Below are 21,587 nucleotides of genomic sequence, written 5' to 3' on the forward strand. Positions count from 1 at the left end.
ACCAATGAGACTGCTACTCAGCATTCCACAAGAAGTTATGCTATAATTTTTTTGGGGGGGTTGCCATGTGTCCTCTTTTTCCAGGACACGTCCCTTCTTTCAGGGGTAAAATTTGAGACAGATTGCATGTATTTGCTTTGAATGGCTGTCATAGTGTCCTCTTTTTTGCTCTTCAAAACATGGCAACCCTAGATAAATTGTCAGTCTTTAAGGAGTAATAAGATGTACTGTTATTTTTGCTACAACTGACTAATGCTATTCTTCTGGAAATTATCACTGGTGGTAATCAGTTTCTCACACTAAAAAATCAAGCTGTGACAAGAACTTGTATGCATCATATGTAAGAATCCAGGAGATACCTCTTTAGGAGTAGGAGAAATTTGGGAGTGCTCTATCCACACTTTTAAACACCAGCTGCCACTATCCATAGGTTACATCATATAAATTTTGAAAAACAAATATGAAAAACCAGTGGGTTGTATTTAACTCAAAATGGGACAAAAGGCGAGGAGGTGGTAAAAAAAAGAAAGAAAAACAAAATATTTCCAAGATAGCTCTGATAAAATCACAGTCTGCCAATAGATCTGAATGATCAAAAGGCTTTAAAATGCAAATTGGAAAATACTCTGTGTGGCACCCCCTCTCCAATCTCGCTGTAGCCTCCCCAAGGATGGGGCAGGGGAGAAGCAATAAGGGACAGTTTGCCAGTTTTTAACTCTTGGTCTTGCCAGTAAGAAAGTATATCAATTGTGCACTAAAACAGTATTTATCAAAGTTTTATCAAAATAGCAGTCCACTTCAATACAAAAAATAAAAAGAGAAAACTTAAAATAAAGCAAACTCTATCCTCCATTATATCAGGGATGGGTAGAATTAACTTACAAAAAGGTCCACTTAGCAGGGAAAGTTTAAAAGTAACTTTAAGATTTATAGAAAAGCTCCAAGCAAATTATGTCTCAGCACAGCTGGGGAGGACCTCCTTTTTCCATCCCGTCTCACACCGAATATTTTCCAAATCAATCCAAATCGTTCAAAATTTAAATCTTCGGTTTAAATTTCGGCTTTTTATGTTCTGAAAAGCCTGCCGCTAAATCCACTCAGAGCCAGAGGCTTCACTTTGTGGAGATAGTGATGGATCCCAGCACTTGCACCTCAATCCTGTCTTTCTTCTCCACTCTTTTACAGAGCGATCCAGGAGACAGGAGAGATCGCCCAGAGTGCAGCCAGATCCCATGCACCCAAAACAAATCCTTTCGGGGGTTTTGAGGTCCACAGCACCTTTGTGTGACCTCTATCCCCCCACAAAGCTCATATCTTCCCCAGAGGGCTAGATCTGCACTCCGTAGTAGTCAGCGACAAACCAGGAAGATGACAATTAATTTCAATGGGTCTCCTCTAAGTACAGTGGTACCTCGGGTTACATACGCTTCAGGTTACAGACTCCGCTAACCCAGAAAGAGTACCTTGGGTTAAGAACTTTGCTTCAGAATGAGAACAGAAATCGTGCTCCTGTGGTGCAGCAGCAGCAGGAGGCCCCATTAGCTAAAGTGGTGCTTCAGGTTAAGAACAGTTTCAGGTTAAGAACGGACCTCCGGAACGAATTAAGTACTTAACCCGAGGTACCACTGTAACAGGTAGTTGACTACAACCCAGTATGTGTCTACAATAAGTTGGTGGTGGCTCAAATATGTTTGCATTTGGGACCTGCAACAAGATGATGCATTGTATATTCACATTCTAACAGGAATATTTCTATACAGCATTCCAGCCAGTCAGCCAGCCATACTCCAGGATACTCCATTCCACTCTTTATTAGCTTTATTATACACCTGCAATCCTCAGGGTTCCTCCACCATGCTCTTGTTTCTCAGTGGCTCTGTTTTGACTCAAATCCTGTTGGCACTCATCAGCTGAGTTTGTTATAAGAATATATTTTCATAAACACACTAGTGAGCTACAAAAATGCTATTTTCTCCCAAGAAGACAGCCAATGAAAGAAGGCTGAAGTGCAACATGGAATCTCTTGGATCTCTAAGTTGCAGAATGCAGGTGGTGTAGAATGCAGCTGATAGGCTGGTAAGTGGGGCAGCCTGATGGGACCATGTGTCACCAGTCCTCAAAGCTACACTGGTTGCCACTTAGCTACTATGCCCAACTCAAGGTATTAGCATATAAAGCCCTAAATGACTTAGGACCCAAGTACCTTAAGGACCATATCAGACCCTATAAATGGCAACTGAAAGGGTTTCCATATTTCAAAAAGTGAAAATCTGGACACAAAAGTTGTTGAGAGAGTTTTGAGCTATTTTAAAGGATATCTATACTTCTGACATGGGTTGCCATACGTCCGGATTTTCCCGGACATTTTAGCAATTTCCGCCTGAGTTGGTCAAATCCAAGGGTCAAATCCTGGCTATGTTCAGAAAATTATGGATGTAGGGCAACCCTAGGAACTGAGGCCTTGTTGGAGATGCTGCCACTGAAGGTGAGGGCTGCCTGGTTGGTGTTGATTCGTCATAGATATTGACCCATAACAGGACCTTTTTACTGGCCATTTCCCATTTGTGGAATGCCCTCCCTAGTGAGATGAGTCTGTTCTGTCATTACTGACTTTCAGGTAAATTTCAAAAACAGGTGTTAACTGCCCTGGGCTCCTTTGGGAGGAAGGGCAGGGTATAAAATCAAATATATCTCTTCACCTTCCAACCAAAATTTCCCACAAGGAACTTTCTTTCCTCAGTGAACAGAACCATCAACTTGTTTAAAGATATGTGGCATCAGAAGTAGGCTTGTACATTAGCTTCTATCAAAAACATTACTTTACCTATTAGAAGAATTTTACCTCATAAAGGAATGTATTTTATTTCTTTGGCCACACCATGGAGCACTTATATTACCTGGTTCTTGTCCAGCTCACAGTTCTTGTACTCCTGCTCTCCTTGCTCCTGAAAAGTGACGATGACGAAACCAACGAAGATGTTCATCATGAAGAAAGCGATGATGATGATGTAGATAATGAAGAAAATAGAGATCTCCACCCTGTGGTTATAAATGGGCCCCACATCTTCCATATGGGAATCAATGGATCGGTACAGCAGTCTAAAAAAAGGAGAGAACCCAAGACAGACACTAAGGGCACTTCCAGGAGCCCCTAGCTGCAGGGATTGGGTACACTGATCTGAGGAGTGCTTCTGTCCACACTAGACTCTGCAAATCACAAGGCTGACAGCAACGAGTATAGGAGTACCTTGAACTGTACAGTCTGTGTCACCAGTTTCAGACAACAAGTACGGAAGCATCCCAAGATAAAAGAATGATCCCTGCTGTCATCCAGGATACTTCCTGAGCTGCTAGAAGCATGCATAAGAAGGCAATATCTGAACATGGCATTAGAAAGTTTCCAGGTTTTGGCATATTGAACCTGTCTTGTGAATGCTTCATTAAGTGTCAAAAATGAAAGTCATAATCTCTTGTAGAGCTTTTGAAAAAGGGGGTTGAACTAAGATGATATAATTTGTTCATGCTGATGCATTCTCAAGGCTCCTTTTGAGTCCACCAAATAAAAATGGTTTTATGAATTAGCCTTATGTACTCACTCTGGCCAGCCTTCAAATGTTGAAACAGTGAAGAGGGCCATCATGGCAGTGAGGACATTGTCAAAATCAAATTTGCTGTTCTCCCAACTTCGAGCCTGGATAATTGGTTGAGACACTTCTCCATCCTTGTAGGTGATAAAATTGCCCCTGTCAGGAGAAGGAAGGAAAAGGGAGAAACAAATATACAGAAATGAGTTTTTTGCATTAGGTCCAGTTAATATGGAATGCTGATCAGAGATGATGCGCTTACCTGCACTCTGCTTCTGTTTGCTTGGAGCTATCAGTGCAACTATATAGTTTGCCCTGGACGAGGATAAAAACAGAAAAATCACTATTAATTACTGATCACTGATTTTTAGTGTCACATGAAAAAATAATTGCTTTGTTTTCTTTATCTATTAGCATTTTAAATGTTAAATATATGTAGCTATTGCCCTGCCCACCACATTGTTTGGACCAAGGCCATATCTCTTTCCTTATATTGATTTCCTTGCATTTGATTTTTGAACTAAGTCACAGAGCCTGTATGTGGGACATCACAACACAGATGGGTTAGAGTAGAGTCTAGTTAAGTTGGCGGTGGTAGTAGTTGTTGGCACCAGTCTGTCTCAGAAGACAATGAAAGGATGTGCCTTTAGGGGTAAAGTCAAACCGTTTGAGAATTACAAGTGCCTGCTGTGGCTGTAGAGACCAATATGGGAGAGACAGATTTTATTACAGGTGGGACAGAAAGAGGTATCCAGTTTTTCTGCTACAGGTACACCATGGTGTTTCTACTCTCTGCACTCCTCCCAGTGGTCATTCCTCATCTGGTCACTGCTGTGGATACACAACCTGTCTGTCTCCAGGCACTGTGATCATCTACAAGTGTTTCCCATACGGCAAGGTTATTGTTGCCAGGATTCCTGTTACATTTGCAGACACCTTCGTAACACAGAGTTAGTCTGCCAACAGGCCTAGTACCGGAAGCCAGCTCCCCATAGAGCATGTGCTTGGGGATGCTGCAATCTTCCATTCTGTGTACATGACCAAACCAGTGTAGCTGTCACTGAGATGTTAAGTGTGAATATGCTGGAATGTGGATTTGATAGAGCACTTTTTAGTTTGACATTTTGACCTGTCATGTTGTGCCAAAATCTTTCTGACACAGTGCATTTGGAAGGCACTGAGGCATCACTCTTGGTGGGTATAAGTTGCCAGTGACTCACTTCCATAAAGCAGCAGGCTCAACATGTAAGCCTGGTAGACCTTCATCTTAGGTACTGGTCATTAGCATCACATTGTGAGTCGAGGACCTGCCACCCACATAGGATTATAGTAAGTCACAAAGACACATTATTTTAGGTTAATGGGCTAAATTAGGCCACAACTTTATTGGTTACAGCATGTGAGTGGTATTGGCTTTGGATAAAACAGCAATATATGACTCCACCCCGCTCAGCGGGGAGCCATTTCAGGGGTTAACAACCAGTGGGAGGAGCTTGTTGATGCAAATACAACTGGAAGCTTCCCCATGACATCACCGAGGGTCATGTCACCACCAGCAGGATCCACGACCGCCGGATTCCTTTAACGGAATACCCAAGAGGAGGGGTAGATGATGGCCATACCCAATCCTCCAACACAGTACACATATCCCAATGCCTAACCACCAATACCAAAAAGTTGTGACGAGCTGCTACGAGGTAGGCGAAAAAACCAAGAGGCTGGTGCCAGTTTGCCAAATGGATAAAAAAGTCAACCAACCGAAGTCCATAGCAAGGTCAATACGCAGAGGAAACTGACCTAAAAGGGAGGGAGGGAGGGAGATCCGATGCAAGCAGGAACCAACTGGGGTCAGAGCGCTGCTGTGGCTGCTTAAATGCAGCTAAACCCCGCCCACCAGCCGAATACACCTCCCTGCCACTGCAGGAAGCTGCTCCCGCTCACAACTCCTCCCCTCTGGGAGGAGGAGAGGCCTTCTCCCATACCATTATGGAGAGGTAAGCATTTGCTGTAGCTGCCTTGCCAATACACTTGTTCAGCAGTAGTTACTGCAAATTTGAGGTTTTTTTTATATTGTTCTTTAAAACAAAAATGTGCCTATATTGAAAACAAACTTGACCTTTCCTTTGCATCTTTAAGAAATCAACTTTTTAAAATGGTTGAGCTCATGCTCCCATCACGGATCAACAGATACTATAGAAATACATTGTGTTTACACTGACTTAATTTTTTGCATTTACTAATTGGTCAAGGAATATATTCTTTAGGTTTGTTTTATTCCCAAACTTGAAGATGGCATAAGACTCAATATATTTTATTCCAAAAGCAAATCATTCTAAATTATGTGGTGCACCTCCTGTTTCAGAGACCCTTCCCTGAATTCATAACTTTTAGACATCCTTTGTTAAGGGGAAAGGTGGGCCACATCTATCTACCATATTACATGCTCTCCTCACTGCCTCTATTTGTTCAGTAAAGGTCTGAAGGAATATCCTATGAAGTGGAGTTGTTGCAGGGGGCACAGTGATGGTAGAACAAACATGCACATCTCTATTCCCCCTGCCCCCAATATGTTCAAATAATGTACGTAGATGTTTCTGAAAACAATAGGGGCATTTGAAACATGATAAAAATGTTTCCCGGAAAATGGCTGCAAAAAGGAAGGAATCAAAGCTAGGGTTCACCAACCTTTTTGGAACAGTGGGCACATTTTGAATTCTGAGAAAGTCCTGTGAGTGCCAGTCACAAAATGGCTGCTGTGAGGGGCATGGCATAACTAAAAATTAGAGAGTGTACAGCAACTGCTTCTACACACACACACACACACACACACACACACACACACAGTCAGGCAACCTCATGCTTGCCATAGGAAGTCACCTATGTCCTTCTGGTCATGTCAATGGAGATCTCATGTTAATTCCACCCCCCTCCACACACAAACTAATGCTGTTGTCCTCCAGTAACAATAGGAAGCATTCCTCAGTACCAGGAAAAGTAAACAACACATACTGTCTATCTTGCGTATTCTGACTACACACAGGTCACAGACACATGCATCTCTCTCACACGCTAATACACTTCACATATACACATCCACCTCTCCCTTTCTGCCCAAGTGTATCTTTCCCTCCCTCTCTAACGGATCACACACCACACACACCTCTCTCCCTCTCCCACACACTGTATACATCTCTCGCAGACCACATAAGCCTATATCTCTCTCCCTGTCCCACACGCAGAGGCCACACACACCTCTGCCTCACCATCTGCCCAAGTCCATCTCTTTTAATCGCACACACAGAGAGAGCATACTTGGGCACTCCCTCCTGGCAATCAGAAAAATCCCTCCACAGGTGATGGAAGTGCCCACCATTAAAAAAAAAGAAATACAAAGGGGCCACTAGTCTGGCACCCATGAACCCTGGATTGGCAATCCCTGGTCTAAGATAACAGGAAAGGGAATAATTTGGGCTTGACCCTAATTCTAAATCTTGATCCAAAGATGAACATCCAGACACTCTACTTTACCAAGTTTAAGGTAACCAGATAAGTCACTTTAATAGTCCTGTGAGGCAATACTGAATATATTCAGAGTACCAGGCTATGCTTCACCTCCGCCCCCCCCCCAACACCTGCAACTTGTTTTCCAATAACTAATGAGGAAAAAGTGAGAAATAGGTTCCAGGGCATATACCTTGAACAACTGGACTCCAATGCAGGCAAACATGAACTGCAACAGCGTGGTGACAATCACAATGTTCCCTATGGTACGTATGGCTACAAACACGCACTGAACCACATGCTGCAAAGAAAGACAGAAACGAGTGAGTTAAATGGTTGCTTTTTAAATGGTATTAGGATTTGATGTAAATAAATGAATGAATGTAATCTTGTTATATTGCCATCTTCCTGTAAGTCCACATGGTATCTCTATGAAATAGAAAAGGAAATCTATGGTCTGTAGACGGTGCACTTGCAAACAAAAAGCAAGTGTCGTTATCCTCGCTATGCCACAATAGGTAGAATTGTCTGTCTTTCCTACAGCTGGATGACACTATGTCTCCAAAGCAGTGGTAGTTGTGGCAAATTGAACCCAGGAGCTGCATCAGACCCCAAAGTGGGTGGGTGGGTGGGTGCAGGAGGGAGGAACAGTTTTGCCCCATCACAGGATGGCCAAGTCCACACTGGCTAGGATCCTGAGCAGTACACAGGAATATACAAATCCTTGCAATACACAGATTCTACCCTCTTCTGTCACACTGCTCGACATGCTGCTACTCAAAAGCCAGTTTCTAAGGTTCTGCCATATTCCAGGATCATAAAGAAATGGAACCAGAGTAGAATAGCTCTCACTGAATTCTTTGAGACAAAGTAAGTAGATTGAAATCTTGGAAAGATGTTAAGATGGAGCAAAACCAAACTTTTACCCCAGCAGCTAGTGTTAAACCCACTCTAGTGATGCCCTTAAATATGCCCTCTGCTTTCAGCAATAAAAATGGCAGGCTGTCATTAATGCTTATGAAGAAATGAAAAATACAATGTTGCCTTGAGGACAAAATCAGCTTTCACCCGCAACGAACCCTTGGTCATTGTCTATGCACAGCAAAGATATGCATTATATCCCACTAAAATCAGGAGAATGGAAAACCAATTTATTAATCTACTTGCTCTAGAGTAGTGATGTAAAGCCACATAAAGCAAGTTAACATCTAATCTTTATATGTCTTCTAACCTTTAATCCTTTGGCTCTGTTGATAGCCCTCAGTGGTCTGAGAACTCGCAAGACTCGTAGTATCTTCACTACGTTGATGGCACTAGACCTGGAAAAGAACAGCAGTAGGAGATCAAGCTTTACAATTCTTGTGGGAATAATCTATGGACTAATAGTGGCCTTTAGTTGAAGTTCAATGTGCATTACAACTTGTAATTTATGTCTGTCCAGAACTCGAACCCAGATCTCACTGATCAATGCTACCCCACTATCTGCTACATCATACTACCTTTCTTCTAGGTTGTTCTCTTCAGAGAAATGTTTGCAGAATATATGACTAGCATTAACAAAAGACACAAAACTTTCCCCATAGCACATCCATTGACTAGCTAGATACTGTACTATAGAGACAAAAAAATGTGGCAACATGGTATACCTATTTAAATAACCTAAAATACAAGCAATTCAATTTGTGATAGAAGAATTATATGCTTTGGTATACTTATGTTTTTTAATAATTCATAAACCCTGAATGTGACATCTTATTATTTAATAGTTTATGGGTTCTGGCAACAGTCTTTGTTCATTTGATTGCTGCAAGGCAGATGTACCATGGTAGCTAATGAAGGTGGGAATATTTCACAGTAGCATTAACTTATTCTTCTGACATTTATATTGTCCCAAGCCTTAATTTTTAACGGAATTGTGCACTTTCTTTTTCTGCAATTTACTAGTCTACTAGTTTAGATACTGAATTTATGAGTAAGTCACTGGGGGGTAGGGGAAGTAACTGTTGGCTACTCTGTTGTTGAACTGAATACAGAATATTGTGTTGACAAAAAGGGGGAAATAGGGACTCCTTTAGACGGAACAGGCTGCCAAATGCAATGCAGACATATTACAAAAATGGTGCCAAGCTGCAGTCATCGAAGGGCAGTGTAAGATAATGGTGCTATGAAGCACTTCACCAAAATGTCAATTCAGAGAAAGCAGCATGTCAGTTAACTCTCCAGTGACTTGTGCTTTTAAAGGCACTTCACTCAGCCTACAGCTTGCTTCTACCTAGAACTAAGTACTACAGAACCAGTATAGACATAGCTTAGTCCCTGCTCACTTCAAGAGGCTGTTAGAGCTAGGTCAGTATGTTGAAGAGGCAACTTTCTTGCTGTTCTATAATCCACTTTCTCTTGTGTCCTTGTTCCCTCCCTCATCCTGCATTTCCATTCCCTCTCTGTCATCTCAGCAAAAACTATGATCCATGACTAATAATAATAATAATAATAATAATGATAATAATAATAATAATAACAACAATAATTTATTTGAACCCCGCCCATCTGGCTGGGTTTCCCCAGCCACCTTGGGCAGCTTCCAACAAAGACCAAAAATATACTAAGATGTCACACATTAAAAACTTCCCTGAACAGGGCAGCCTTCAGATGTCTTCTGAATGTCAGGTAGTTGTTTATCTCTTTGACATCTGATGCGAGGGCATTCCACAGGGCGGGCGCCACTACTCAGAAGGCCCTCTGCCTGGTTCCCTGTAGCTTTGCTTCTTACAATGAGGGAACCGCCAGAAGGCCCTTGGCACTGGACCTCAGCATCCGGGCAGAATGATGGGGGGTGGAGGCGCTCCTTCAGGTATACTGGGCCGAGGCCGTTTAGGGCTTTAAACGTCAACACCAACACTTTGAATTGTGCTCAGAAACGTACTGGGAGCCAATGTAGGTCTTTCAAGACCGGTGTTATGTGGTCTTGGCGGCTGCCCCCAGTCACCAGTCTAGCTGCTGCATTGTGGATTAGTTGCAGTTTCTGGGTCACCTTCAAAGGTAGCCCCACATAGAGTGCATTGCAGTAGTCCAAGCGGGAGATAACCAGAGCATGCACCACTCTGGCAAGACAGTCCGCGGGCAGGTAGGGTCTCAGCCTGCGTACCACGTGGAGCTGGTAGACAGCTGCCCTGGATACAGAATTGACCTGCACCTACATGGACAGCTGAGAGTCCAAAATTACTTCCAGGCTGCACACCTGGTCCTTCAGGGGCACAGTTATATAGCAATCTCTTACCAAGAATATTCCAATCTTCTCCTTTCTGGTGTTTCTCATCATCTCATCTTGGTCCCCTAATATCTATCCAGCATTATGCTGAAAAATCATTCATCTCTCTCATTACTCTAAACACTAGACAGCCCTTCTTAAATCCTTACAGTTTTCCTGTCTGCTACCAGATCCAGCACAAGCTACTGGTCCTTACCTTAAAAGCCCTTTATAGTCTTGTTCCCCCTTCTCATTCTGATTTTCCTGATATGTTCCTGTCCATGACCTTTGCTCCTCCACTTCCATTATCTTCAGATGTCTGCAAGTCTCTTGTTCCCTCAAAAGACTTTCCCCTTTATCACCTGGTGTCCTGTATGCTTGAACTGCCTCCCAGAGTATCTGCATGAATCCTATTTCTGTCATTTCCTTCAGGTTTGAAACACAAACTGATAAGGTCTGAGTGAAACCCTCCTCAACACCCACATTTTCCATGAAGCTTTTGGTCCAAACCCCTAGTTTGCAAGTCTTATTGCAGCTAAGTGTGCTTTCAGATGGGGTTTTTATATTGCAAATGGGTCGTGAAGGTCTGGTTTTTCTGTGTGCACAGAAAAGAGTGCTTTCCCCAACAAGGAACCTATGATTGGCAGACAGGGCCTTGTTGGTGCTGCTGCCACTGGGGGCTGCCTGGTTGGTGTTGCCCCGAGACAGACCCTTTTCAGTGATGCGGTTGTAGAACATCCTCCCTAGTGAGGTGTGTCTGTTTTTTATTGACTTTTTATTGACTTTTCCCTTCGTTCCATATCCCCTTCCCCCTTTTTTATTGACTTTCCCCTTCGTTCCATATCCCCTTCCCCACTCTTTATAAACACTAGATTTTCCCAGCTGAAAATAGCTCACTCACTGGATCCCAAAGGAGATGAGAGAAACGCTAACCACCAGCAGGTCCAGGATGTTGAAGTAGTTCCTGCAGAAGGAGCCTTTGTGAAGGAAAGCTCCATAAGCAGTCATCTGCAGGCAATCACATGGAGACACAAACAAACTTTGCTGTTAGCGCTTGCCACAAGTTCTTGCTTAGAGCAGGCAGAGGAAGGAGTAATGTAACACTGCAGAATAGTGCAAGGTTTTAAGTGCAAAGTTTCATTAAAAAAGAGGTGAAAAGAAGAGATAGTTTTCGGGGGGGGGGGGAACGACATAGGTAAGGAGAGGTTGCAAATAGTGTCCAGCCCTTGGTTGTTACATTGCATATTGGAAATTACAGAGACTGGAAATTACATTCTCCCATGTAAGCAGCTCCACATATTATCATTTACTTTTATCTTCCTCTATGTACTTCCTTTGGTGGAAGTTAGACTAATGATAGCAAGATGAAGGGTTTTTTTTCAGAGTGGTCCCATCACTGTGAAACTCTTTCCCAAGAGAGGTCTACTAGATCGAGGACCTAGCAGTTTTTAGCAAGGCTGTCATTTTTTAAAGCATTACTCATTCAGGCTGAATTGAGTATTAAATCCCTGCTCCTGTCTTATTATTATAGTTTTGACAATATAGCTCAATACAAATTAGATTACTTCTCTTAATACTAGTATCACAAAGGCTACCACCTGCCTGCAAAAAAAAAAAGGATCTTTACATTGGTATTTACAAACAGTGATAACTGAGATGGGTCTGAAGCAAAATTTGCAACCTCTCCCAGTTTTGGAACACTTAAAATAGTGGTTGAGAAGTGTTATCTAGATCAGATCAGAACTGAGCTCTCCAATGATAGCTTTTTCAAGTAACATTTTCCTCTAGAGAGCAAAAAGTCATACTCTTCCTTATGTATGCTTCAGCAGGTAAAGACATGCACAGAATCTATAACTGTAGCAATTATATTCCTGAGTCCCCTCTTCATTTTTAGATCATCCATTTGGTAACTGGAAGTAGCTGTATCCCTGGCTTTTTTGTCTGCTTGTTTTGCATTTATCTATTGGACCATGGCAAACCCAAAAGACCCAACAGTTAATTTGTTGGGTAAGTTTATTGTTCATATATAAAGATATAGCTAGAAATATATCGAAAGCCATGACTGATTGCAATAAGGAAAACATTACCTGCAAAACAGACTCCAGTGTGACCCCCTTATGTTTGAATATACACATCAGAAATAAGAATGGTCATACAAGAACACTCATTGGAATGTGAAGAACCAACCACCTTTGCTGCATTCCTGAATTCCTGCAACAAACCCAGGGTATTTTCAGGCCAGAAAGCCTAGCAATTTCCAGCCAGTTCTTATCAAAGTTGTGCTGATGGGGTAGGAAATAAATTAAATATAAAGTCATCAAAAACCAAATCACATCAGAAAGAACTGACTACTGATCTATTAGACAGAAATTAGAAAGGAAGTATAAACCCTGCTCTTTGAGTAGAATTTATACAAAAATATATAGTTGGTTGGGGGAAGGGGGGTTCTTGCCATAACAAAGGTAGTAAAGATGCTTCTTAGGGCTTGATTTTGCATGGCAATCTTAAAGGAAAGGAGGAGACACCATTGAAATCAGAATGGGGAGCTCTGTTGAGTTTCAGTACCATACAAGGTGTGTTTATCTATCCCTGCCAAGAAATTCATTGGCATAGCAAATTGCTGCATAACTTGGTTGCAGCTTTTGTTTAAGGCAGTATTGCCATTGGAATTTTTCTTTACAATTAACTGGTATCTTTAGAGGAAAGCATGGAAGTTGATAATCTAATCCCTGTGGGATAAATAGGCAACTTGCAATTGGGGAATGTGTTTTATACACGTATGACCTTTCCATAGTTAATTGTGTTTGTATAGTCAGTACTGACACAGTGAATGTACCTATGTGATAGGAGAAGGCCTAACGACACAATTCAATTTGTTAATTGTGTCGGGTACTGTGTCATCTCAAGTTTTTTAATCAATACAAAGTGGCAAGGGGATTTTCAGCACATGGGGTGGGAAGGTTTAACCTTTCCCTTCCCAGTCATGATTTGCATTTAATATTAACAATTAATGTGTAGTTATGCCCAGAGTAGTAAGTGTTTGATCAGTGCCTGTGCAAATTAGTGGAAGGAATGAGGAGTATGATATTCTTCTTTGCTGTTTGTAGATATATTGTAGTGTAATGGGTACACCTATACATTAAGAAAGACAAAGTGTTCCCTAGTTATCTTTAAAATATTAAATGAATGCAACGTGTAAGAGAGCTTATATTTATTTTCTCTGCAGTCTACTTTGTATCTGAATGTTTTGGTGTATTGTCAAGTAGCCTCTTGGGTTAGGTTTCACCCTGGGGAAAATAACACAGGTGCAATTATTAACTGAAATGAGGCAGCATAGACTTGAAAAGTAAATTATGCATTTAAGGAACAGGTCTTTTTGAGAAGCAGACTCTAAAGTTAAGTTCCAACTTCACAATTTAACCAGTAGGTACTAAAATGTCTGAGTGGATTAGGGAATTGTCACATACAGTGAGTGGCAACAAAAGCAATTCAATGCTATTTTCTCTAGGTTTAAAGGTTCCATATTATGGTCACTAAGGAGCACATCTAACATCATAGAGGAGTCATAGGTGAATTACTGCAAAGAAACTGTGGTGGTGGGTGGGGAAGGAGTTAACCAGTGCAACACTCCAAACCACTTCACCTTCATGCAAGGACCCAAAGGAGCTTTCGCAAGGATATATATATTGTACATTGCAGTAGAAAAGTAGCAGGCAGGGTAAGGGTTAAATGCCGCTTCCTGCTTTTCTGTGGAAAATTCCCCATTCCTGAAGGTGTTTTCCCTAGGAAAAGAAGCAATTGGGGATGTAATGTGTAATTTGACTCTTAATGACCAGCTTTCTAGTGACCAGCTTTCCTCTGTTCCTCCATTAAGGGCCTGACCAATCTAGAACGGAATGCAGCTCACCAGCCATTAACTGGCTTGCCAGGAACTTGGTAATTCCTCCCTCCCATTTTTGCAGTTCCAGGCAAACATTAGTGGATCAATCATTTGAGGTGCACAAATTTTGGCTAGGAATGCCATACATTGGTAGGCCTATAGTGTTGTGTAGATATTCTGTTACCTACTCCTACTTAAAACAGAAGAGCACAAAATAGTATGGATGCCAAATAGTCTGCAGTGAGAGAAGGGACTATTTATGGCCTATAGTACAGTATGTTTCTTGTAAGACATATTGTTTTGTGTAAGTTCTGGACAAGGAAGACTCACCAGAAAAATTCATCTTTTTCCACCGGGATAAGCAGGTATTACTGCCAAGAGTGGTGAATACATACTGTGTTCCATGCCATAAGACCTTTTTGGGGTTAATTATACATGGCAAGGGACTAAACAATTATATGAACCAATGGGACTTTAATATTAAAATGGAGCCATTTTTGAAAGCACATACAGTTACTGCTGAGCTAGGAAGTATGACCTGTCTGTGGAGACCACACTAGGGATTTAAAGCGGTACAAAAGACAAAGCAAAAGCAAGAGAGAGAAGTGTATTGCTCAGATTGGTTACCTTAAGAATAATTTCTAATGTAAAGATACTAGTGAAGACATAATCTGCATTGCCTAGGATCTGAAAAATAAGCACAGTTGGGTTAGTGGTTACTGAGCGTGGCCAAGACAAAAACAGGCGTGTGTGTTAGCAACAAACAGCAGCAGAGAACTAGTGGGCTCATGAGTGAGAAGATAATGGAAGAGAAGATGGGGACTTTACCTTCAGAGCAATTTCAATGGTGAAAATGACAGTAAAAAATATATCAAAATAAAAGAGAATCTGTAAAACAAAAGGGAATAAGGGGCAGGGGGAGTGGAGATCTGTGAGTGACCACTGCAAAAGCAAAACACAATTCAAAATCAGAAAGCACAACTGTTTCAGTTGGAGGGGAGGAGGAAGGGGGCACAGGGAGGAGCTGGCTTACAAACACTTCTTGGTGAAGGCAATGATCAGGCTACAAGCAGCACATTTAAATGGCATGTTTCTTTTTTCACTATTTTGCCTGTCAGACAACATAAATTTATAACATTTCCCAAATCAAACTCCAATCAGAAAATATAAATATACTTGATTACTGGCAGAACATGTGCAACTCCTTTCCCTATTAACACTTTTTGCTCAAGTTTCGATCAAGTACCTATTACAGTAGGAGTACCTATTGCAGATAAATAGAAAATGTGTTTTCAAACTGCTTTGCAGTGTCTGCAAGTTCATTTATTCAATTGTATCATGTTCTCAGGGTCAATAAGAGTATAGTAAGTACTTTATGTTTCACTTCTGTAGAACAAAAAAGCCCAAGAGTTATTGATTGAGCTTATGTTGCTGTAAGACAATGTTTGGAGAACCATCTCTTGAAATATTTTCTTTTATTTTATCAGGTTTACAATCACAAGCATACTTGCCATTCAAACCAGTGAGACTCACTTGTGAGTAAACATGGGTAAGATTAAGCTGCAAGATTCATCCTCACTCCATCTGAACTGACCAGGAGTTATAGTGGGGCTGCTACTCAACATTATGCAAATGAGAATGCCAAAAGAGCTCTATGTTAAGAGTAAAATCTTCTGTTCCCTGAATACTGTTAACTACATTGTTAGAAGTACAATTTGTGATTGTGTTCCTCATGGCTTAACTTCGCTGTTAAGTTTGATTAAGCTTTACAGAGTTATCGTCTCTAGAGAAGTACAGAAACTTCATCACAAATGAAAAGCCCATTGGACAGAACATGTGCAAAGGTACTTTAGGGAGTCATTGTTAACCAAGGCAGAAAGAAAGGCTGGGTCACTCAGTTGATCTTTCACCCCAAATTTAGGCTTTATGTGTCCATTTCTGTGCCAATGCAATTAAAGATGAGCAAACTGAGGTTCAGTTTATTATAGTGCCATGTAAGTCTGAAGCTACTTTGTTAAACTAATAGAATAGTTATTAATTTAGGGCTGCCATATTTCAAAAAGTAAAAACCAGTTGTTGAGCGTTTTTTATGAAGACCCCCAAAAGACTGTGATTTTTTGACTGACGTGCCTAAACAAATGTATGGCAGCCCTCTATTAATTACTGTCTCTAAATAAGATAAAAAGCTAGCCTGTTTTGTTTCTTCACTGAATGTGCAAAAGGTAAAAAGTTAAATGCCTGACAATGCAAATAATTTACAACATTTAAAAAAGTTTAAGTATATAGTCAGTCTAATTCACCAGCATTGCAATCTGTATTACTCCTATGGCATGTGATGCAGTACTGCTTCAAAACAACTCCATATTAAGAACTTGGGGAATGGAGCCCAAGTGGAACTCCTTGCTGGATTGTAATTTAAAAAATGTGAATAATCTTTCAAAGGACAAGATGTTTTCTAATGTAACTTTGATTTACTTTCAATAATTAAATTGGAAGGTTTTTTGTGTGGATGTTAGGTAATGCTGATTGTACAATTGGATTCCTATGGGCCACATTCACTGATGACCTATAACAACTGTACACAGATCCAGCAATCCCATTGCATCCAGTTTAACACTCTGGTCATATTTGGTTCACAGCTGTTTTCTATCCCCTGGACTGGTATGACAATCAAAGCATCTCTTTTTCTTCTTTCACTTTTTTATTTTATTCTTCAGTTCCGTATTTTGTACTTTCATAAAGGGATTGCTGAAGTGGGGTAAGGATATTTCATACAAATTTTGGGGAGGATCCAAATATTTTGTGAAAACATGTTTTGTTCCCTCATCTCCAGCTCTGATAGTCCTGTTTAGAGATATGTTTCCTTTAACCTAAAGTTTATTATTTTGAATGCAGCTTCTATGTAACACAAAAACACCAGGCGCTTTTTAGTTTACAACCTGGCTTATTTAGCAATATAGTTACCTAAACATCATATTGTGCTATTCTACTTTTAAAAGATAGTTTTTAAGTTTGCTTCAGTGGAGAGCACTATGCTTAATGGTGAGGAAAATCTTGCAGCCTGTTCTTATGCATATTTATTCAGATGTCCCACTGAGTTAGGTTTACTCCCAAGCAAGTGGGAATAGAATTGATGTTTTAAATGCTTACATTTATTAAGCTATGTGCATGATTGTATCTGCAGTTTCTGAGCACTAATATTAGGCCACTAAATAACATTCCTTTTTTTTTTTTACCCTTCAACAGCTTATTCCAACTTTCCATCGAACTTCCCCACATCTCCCGCACAAAGCATTCCCGACAATAAATTTATCAGCAAATTGTAACCTTGTTTCATGTGTTTCTTTGGTACTTTCGATTGCAATTTAAGTTTAAGTCCCTTATTGTCCATTTACTCTAAAAACAAAGTGTATTATCCTTTTTAACATTTAAACTTTGATCCCTTCAATATTGTTATCCAATTTCATAAATATTGCACTCTCATTGCTGGGGCTAGCATTTCAAATTATGCGTCATTTTATAGTTCATATAACTTATAAAATTTTTGCAAATAATTCTTAAATTTTTTCCAGTCCTCCTCCCACTAAATAACATTCCTTAGGCTTTTACCATTTTATTCAAAATTCCCTAATAATGTAGCATATGATATATCAAATGCAAAAAAAACCTATCTTCATGTTATGCCTCCCAAAGCCCAATTAGAGAAACATTAACATACCGTATACTTCCTGAATCATATTGATTACATTTTTGCAGACTGAACTCAAAGCGGGCTTTTTTGAATCTCATGTCTGACTCCCCACTGTAAATAGTGTAAACTCAATATTTTTTCTTTTTCTTTTTTGGACCTTAAGTAAGGTCCTGCATAACTCAGAAAGAAGAACACTCCAATGAAGATAAAAGCAATATCTTGGAATATGCTTTTGGAGGTACTTCCGTATCCTAATGTCCCTTTTCCTTATTTGCAATATACATCAAGGTTTGATATACATACCCACTCCCCGAGTTAAACAGCAAAAAGAAAATATAGTCAGAGCAGTGGGTATTCTGCCTACCAGCAAGCCCATTATAAAATTTTGTGTCCAGCATTTAACTTTGTAACTTGAGCATTATTATTGTTGTTGTTGTTATTATTGTTATCATTATTATTTTATTTATTATTATTTTATTTATTTCCTGGCCGAGACTGGGCTTAGGGTGGCTAACACCAAATATATAATGCATTAAAAACACAAAATCAAATGATTAGATTTAAAATACAATTCAAAATCACATTTAAGAACAAAATAAAATTAAGTGGGAACCCACACATCGTATCCATAGGAGTAAGGAATTAAATGTTCATCAGGCCTGGGCACCTGTGCTGGTCCCATATGGGCCGATTGAAAGAGCCAAGGAGGCCACTTACATACAGGGTCCCATAGAAAGAAGAGGGTCAGACTGGGCCCAGACCAAAGGCCCAGCAGCACAGCTCCGTCTTGCAGGCCCTGCAGAAAAATGTCAAATCCCCCAGGGCCCTGTTCTCTTTTCAGACAGAGCACCCCCTGCCACCGCTTGCCATCTCTGTGCCATTTGTTCATTAATTCATTTCCTTGCTTCCCTTCGACCACATAAATCTTGCCCAAGCAAACTCCAAATGCCAGAAGCCACATAAAATCATGGCAAGTCAAAATGTGAGAGCTTCAACTGTGTAATTCATTCTAAATGTAGAGATTTATCAATGAATTTGGGGTGCAGCCTGCAATAGCATGGACTGATGTAGCTATATTTATCTGTACAAACATGAAGCTAGTGCAGGCAGGGGTGGGGATTGGATAGGTTTTCCTCAACTGGCTGCTGAACATCATTCTCAACAAGCTGTGAAGGATCAAGGAAAGGTGGGAGGCATACTTGATTCCGAACGGAGGTATGTCGGACAGGGTCCTCAGCTGCCAGAGAGATGCTGCTGAGTAAGATGAAAAAGAGGATCAAGTTGGTGAAAACGTTATCATTAACAATGCGGTGGCAGTGGACCCGAAACCTGCAGAGAGAGAGAGAGAATCTTTTTTGTATTATTTTTTATTTCAAATATACAAATAAATACATAGATAACAGACACATGCATTAATAACCACTACATAAACCAAATAATATCACTTAATAACCTCTTAAAAACCTTTGAGTTTATAATATCTGTTACCCAAATTGATACCTTTTATTTTGGGTTCATTCCTTATACCAGGGGTGGACAACTCTCAAGAGACTGTTATCTACTTTCAGAATTAAAAACTAGCAGTGATCTATCCCTGTTTTTGGGGGGTTCAGCTCAAAGTTGCTGAACTTTTTTTAGGTAGATGGAAAGCCCCAGTTTTTTTAGGGATTAAAAAAAAACTTTTTGGGGGGATCCATTTCGGGGGGGGTTAAAGGCATGGGACAAAGGGGTCAATCACAAAAACGTCACTATGGATCAAAACAGCAGCACAGAGAAAGCTCCACCTTCCCTTCCAGAGATCATACAACAATGGAGGGTGGAGTGAGGGGGCGTGGCAGGAGTCATTTTTAGTGACAGTAAGGAAAAGGAGGGATGCGGGTGGCGCTGTGGTCTAAACCACTGAGCCTAGGGCTTGCCGATCAGAAGGTCAGCAGTTCGAGTCCCCATGATGGGGTGAGCTCCCATTGCTCGGTCCCAGCTCCTGACAACCTAGCAGTTTGAAAGCATGCCCAAAAGTGCAAGTAGATAAATAGGTACTGCTCTGGCAGGAAGGTAAATGGCATTTCCGTCCGCTGCTCTGGTTCACCAGAAGCTGCTTAATCATGCTGGCCACATGACCCGGAAGCTTTACGCCGGCTCCCTTGGCCAATAAAGCGAGATGAGCACTGCAACCCCAGAGTCGTCTGCGACTGGACCTAACGGTCAGGGGTCCCTTTACCTTTACCTTAAGGAAAAGGAGTCAGTGATCGACCGCAATCTACCAAAAACTTGTGGGGATCTACCAGTAGATCACGATCGACCTGTTGGACATCCCTGCCTTATAGCTATTAATAATGTTTATAATATGGTGATAAACAAAAGAGGCGATAATAGGCAGCCTTGTCTGGTACCTTTGTCAATATTAAATGTTTCCGTTATTTCGTTATTTATAATTAATTTGGCTTTCAGGTTGCTGTAAATTGCTTTGATTCCACAACTTATCTTATTACCTAATTTCATTACCTCAATAGATTTCAGTAGAAAATCCCATGAAACGTTGTCAAAGGCCTTTTCGGCCTCCACTAATATCATAGCTGTTCTTTTATTCAGTTTCATTTCCAAATATTCTAATAGATTGATTACTGTCCTTGTGTTGTTATATAATAGTCTTCCCGGCAGGAAGCCAGCCTGGCCATCGTTGATTCTTCTAATCAAATTTTTTTAAAGTGTGTTTGCTAATATTCTTGTAAAAATCTTATAATCCGAATTTAATAATGAAATTGGTCCAAAGTTTTTAATATTGGTCAAATCTGCTCCTGCTTCACTATTAAAGTTATTAAAGCTTCTTTCCATGATTCTGGAGTTTTCCTGTTCTCTAATATTTTATTCATGGTCTTTTTCAGGGTTGTAAGTACAATCTTATCCTTCAGACATCGAGATAAAATAAGTTAAGTAATTTTTGATATCCACCCTTGTTTTCATAGGCCTTGTTTTCATGTCAGGTGCAAACCTGTGCCTGGAGTATACTACTTCAGACTGTGGATGGGAGCTCCTGTGTATTTTCAGGACCCACACTCTTCCTGTGACTGTTAATTGCTTAAACTGTTTTTAATACTGAATTTTAAATTATTACAGCCAGCCCTGAGATCTGCTGAAGGGCAGGTAACAACAACAACAACAACAACAAATGCTTTTCCATGCAAAATATTCCCACCATGTAGAAAACTAGCATGCCCAGTTCCTATTAACTAGTAAGTTTGTTTTTTCCTTTATATATTTCCAAAATCTTCCTCATGATTTGCTCCTTATAAAATGTCTTCCAGGCTCATGCAAGTGAAAGACATTTCTCTACAGTATGAAGATTTCCAGTGGGTTTGCATAGAAAAGATTTATCCTAAAGAATAAGGACACCACGAAACACATGCTTTCCAGACTACTATGGAAGTATGACTTTGGATCTGCTATTCATGGTTAGCAAATGCAACAACAAAACAGCCACCTCAAAATACCTGTTGCTGGTGCTGAAGATGAAAAAAGCACTGGCTTCTGGCATTGGCACAGCTTTCTCCTTGAGGTGCAATTCGGACATTGGGCGTGGACGAGGCCCAACAGGCATCTCAGGCTCTTCCTCCTCCTCTTCTCCTGAAAGGCAAAGTTTATACTTTTTAAATACTATTAATCAGAAAAAGGTTTCTGGTTTCCCTC

At 40.6% G+C, this 21,587-nt stretch overlaps 1 protein-coding gene and 1 long non-coding RNA gene across 14 annotated transcripts in view; one reads left to right on the forward strand and one right to left on the reverse strand.

The window, feature by feature from the left end:
• LOC310687142 overlaps positions 1-21,587 on the forward strand; it is a 136,978-nt gene that overhangs the window by 98,054 nt on the left and 17,337 nt on the right. For 2 of the 5 annotated variants that reach the window (XR_014516255.1, XR_014516256.1), the window contains exons 4-5: positions 1,186-2,076; positions 2,913-2,983. This is a non-coding gene — a long non-coding RNA (uncharacterized lncRNA). Of the gene's footprint in view, positions 1-1,185; positions 2,077-2,912; positions 3,039-20,785; positions 20,830-21,587 lie in introns of those variants that run through there. The other 3 variants (XR_014516252.1, XR_014516253.1, XR_014516254.1) reach the window with 3 other exon arrangements.
• Positions 1-21,587, reverse strand: part of CACNA1C (calcium voltage-gated channel subunit alpha1 C) — a gene marked incomplete at its 5' end in the record, with an annotated part of 445,655 nt that overhangs the window by 81,128 nt on the left and 342,940 nt on the right. For 6 of the 9 annotated variants that reach the window (XM_083461732.1, XM_083461735.1, XM_083461736.1 and 3 more), the window contains 10 exons: positions 2,898-3,099; positions 3,597-3,743; positions 3,847-3,899; positions 7,279-7,386; positions 8,317-8,404; positions 11,234-11,340; positions 14,840-14,899; positions 15,041-15,100; positions 19,103-19,232; positions 21,392-21,524. In XM_083461732.1, the coding sequence (XP_083317858.1) occupies positions 2,898-3,099; positions 3,597-3,743; positions 3,847-3,899; positions 7,279-7,386; positions 8,317-8,404; positions 11,234-11,340; positions 14,840-14,899; positions 15,041-15,100; positions 19,103-19,232; positions 21,392-21,524 (1,088 nt within the window). The remainder of the gene's footprint in view (positions 1-2,897; positions 3,100-3,596; positions 3,744-3,846; positions 3,900-7,278; positions 7,387-8,316; positions 8,405-11,233; positions 11,341-14,839; positions 14,900-15,040; positions 15,101-19,102; positions 19,233-21,391; positions 21,525-21,587) is intronic. The other 3 variants (XM_083461734.1, XM_083461737.1, XM_083461740.1) reach the window with 2 other exon arrangements.

This window comes from Podarcis liolepis (genome assembly GCF_965112155.1).
Source record: "Podarcis liolepis genome assembly, chromosome: 10".
NCBI classification, from domain to species: Eukaryota; Metazoa; Chordata; class Lepidosauria; order Squamata; family Lacertidae; genus Podarcis; species Podarcis liolepis.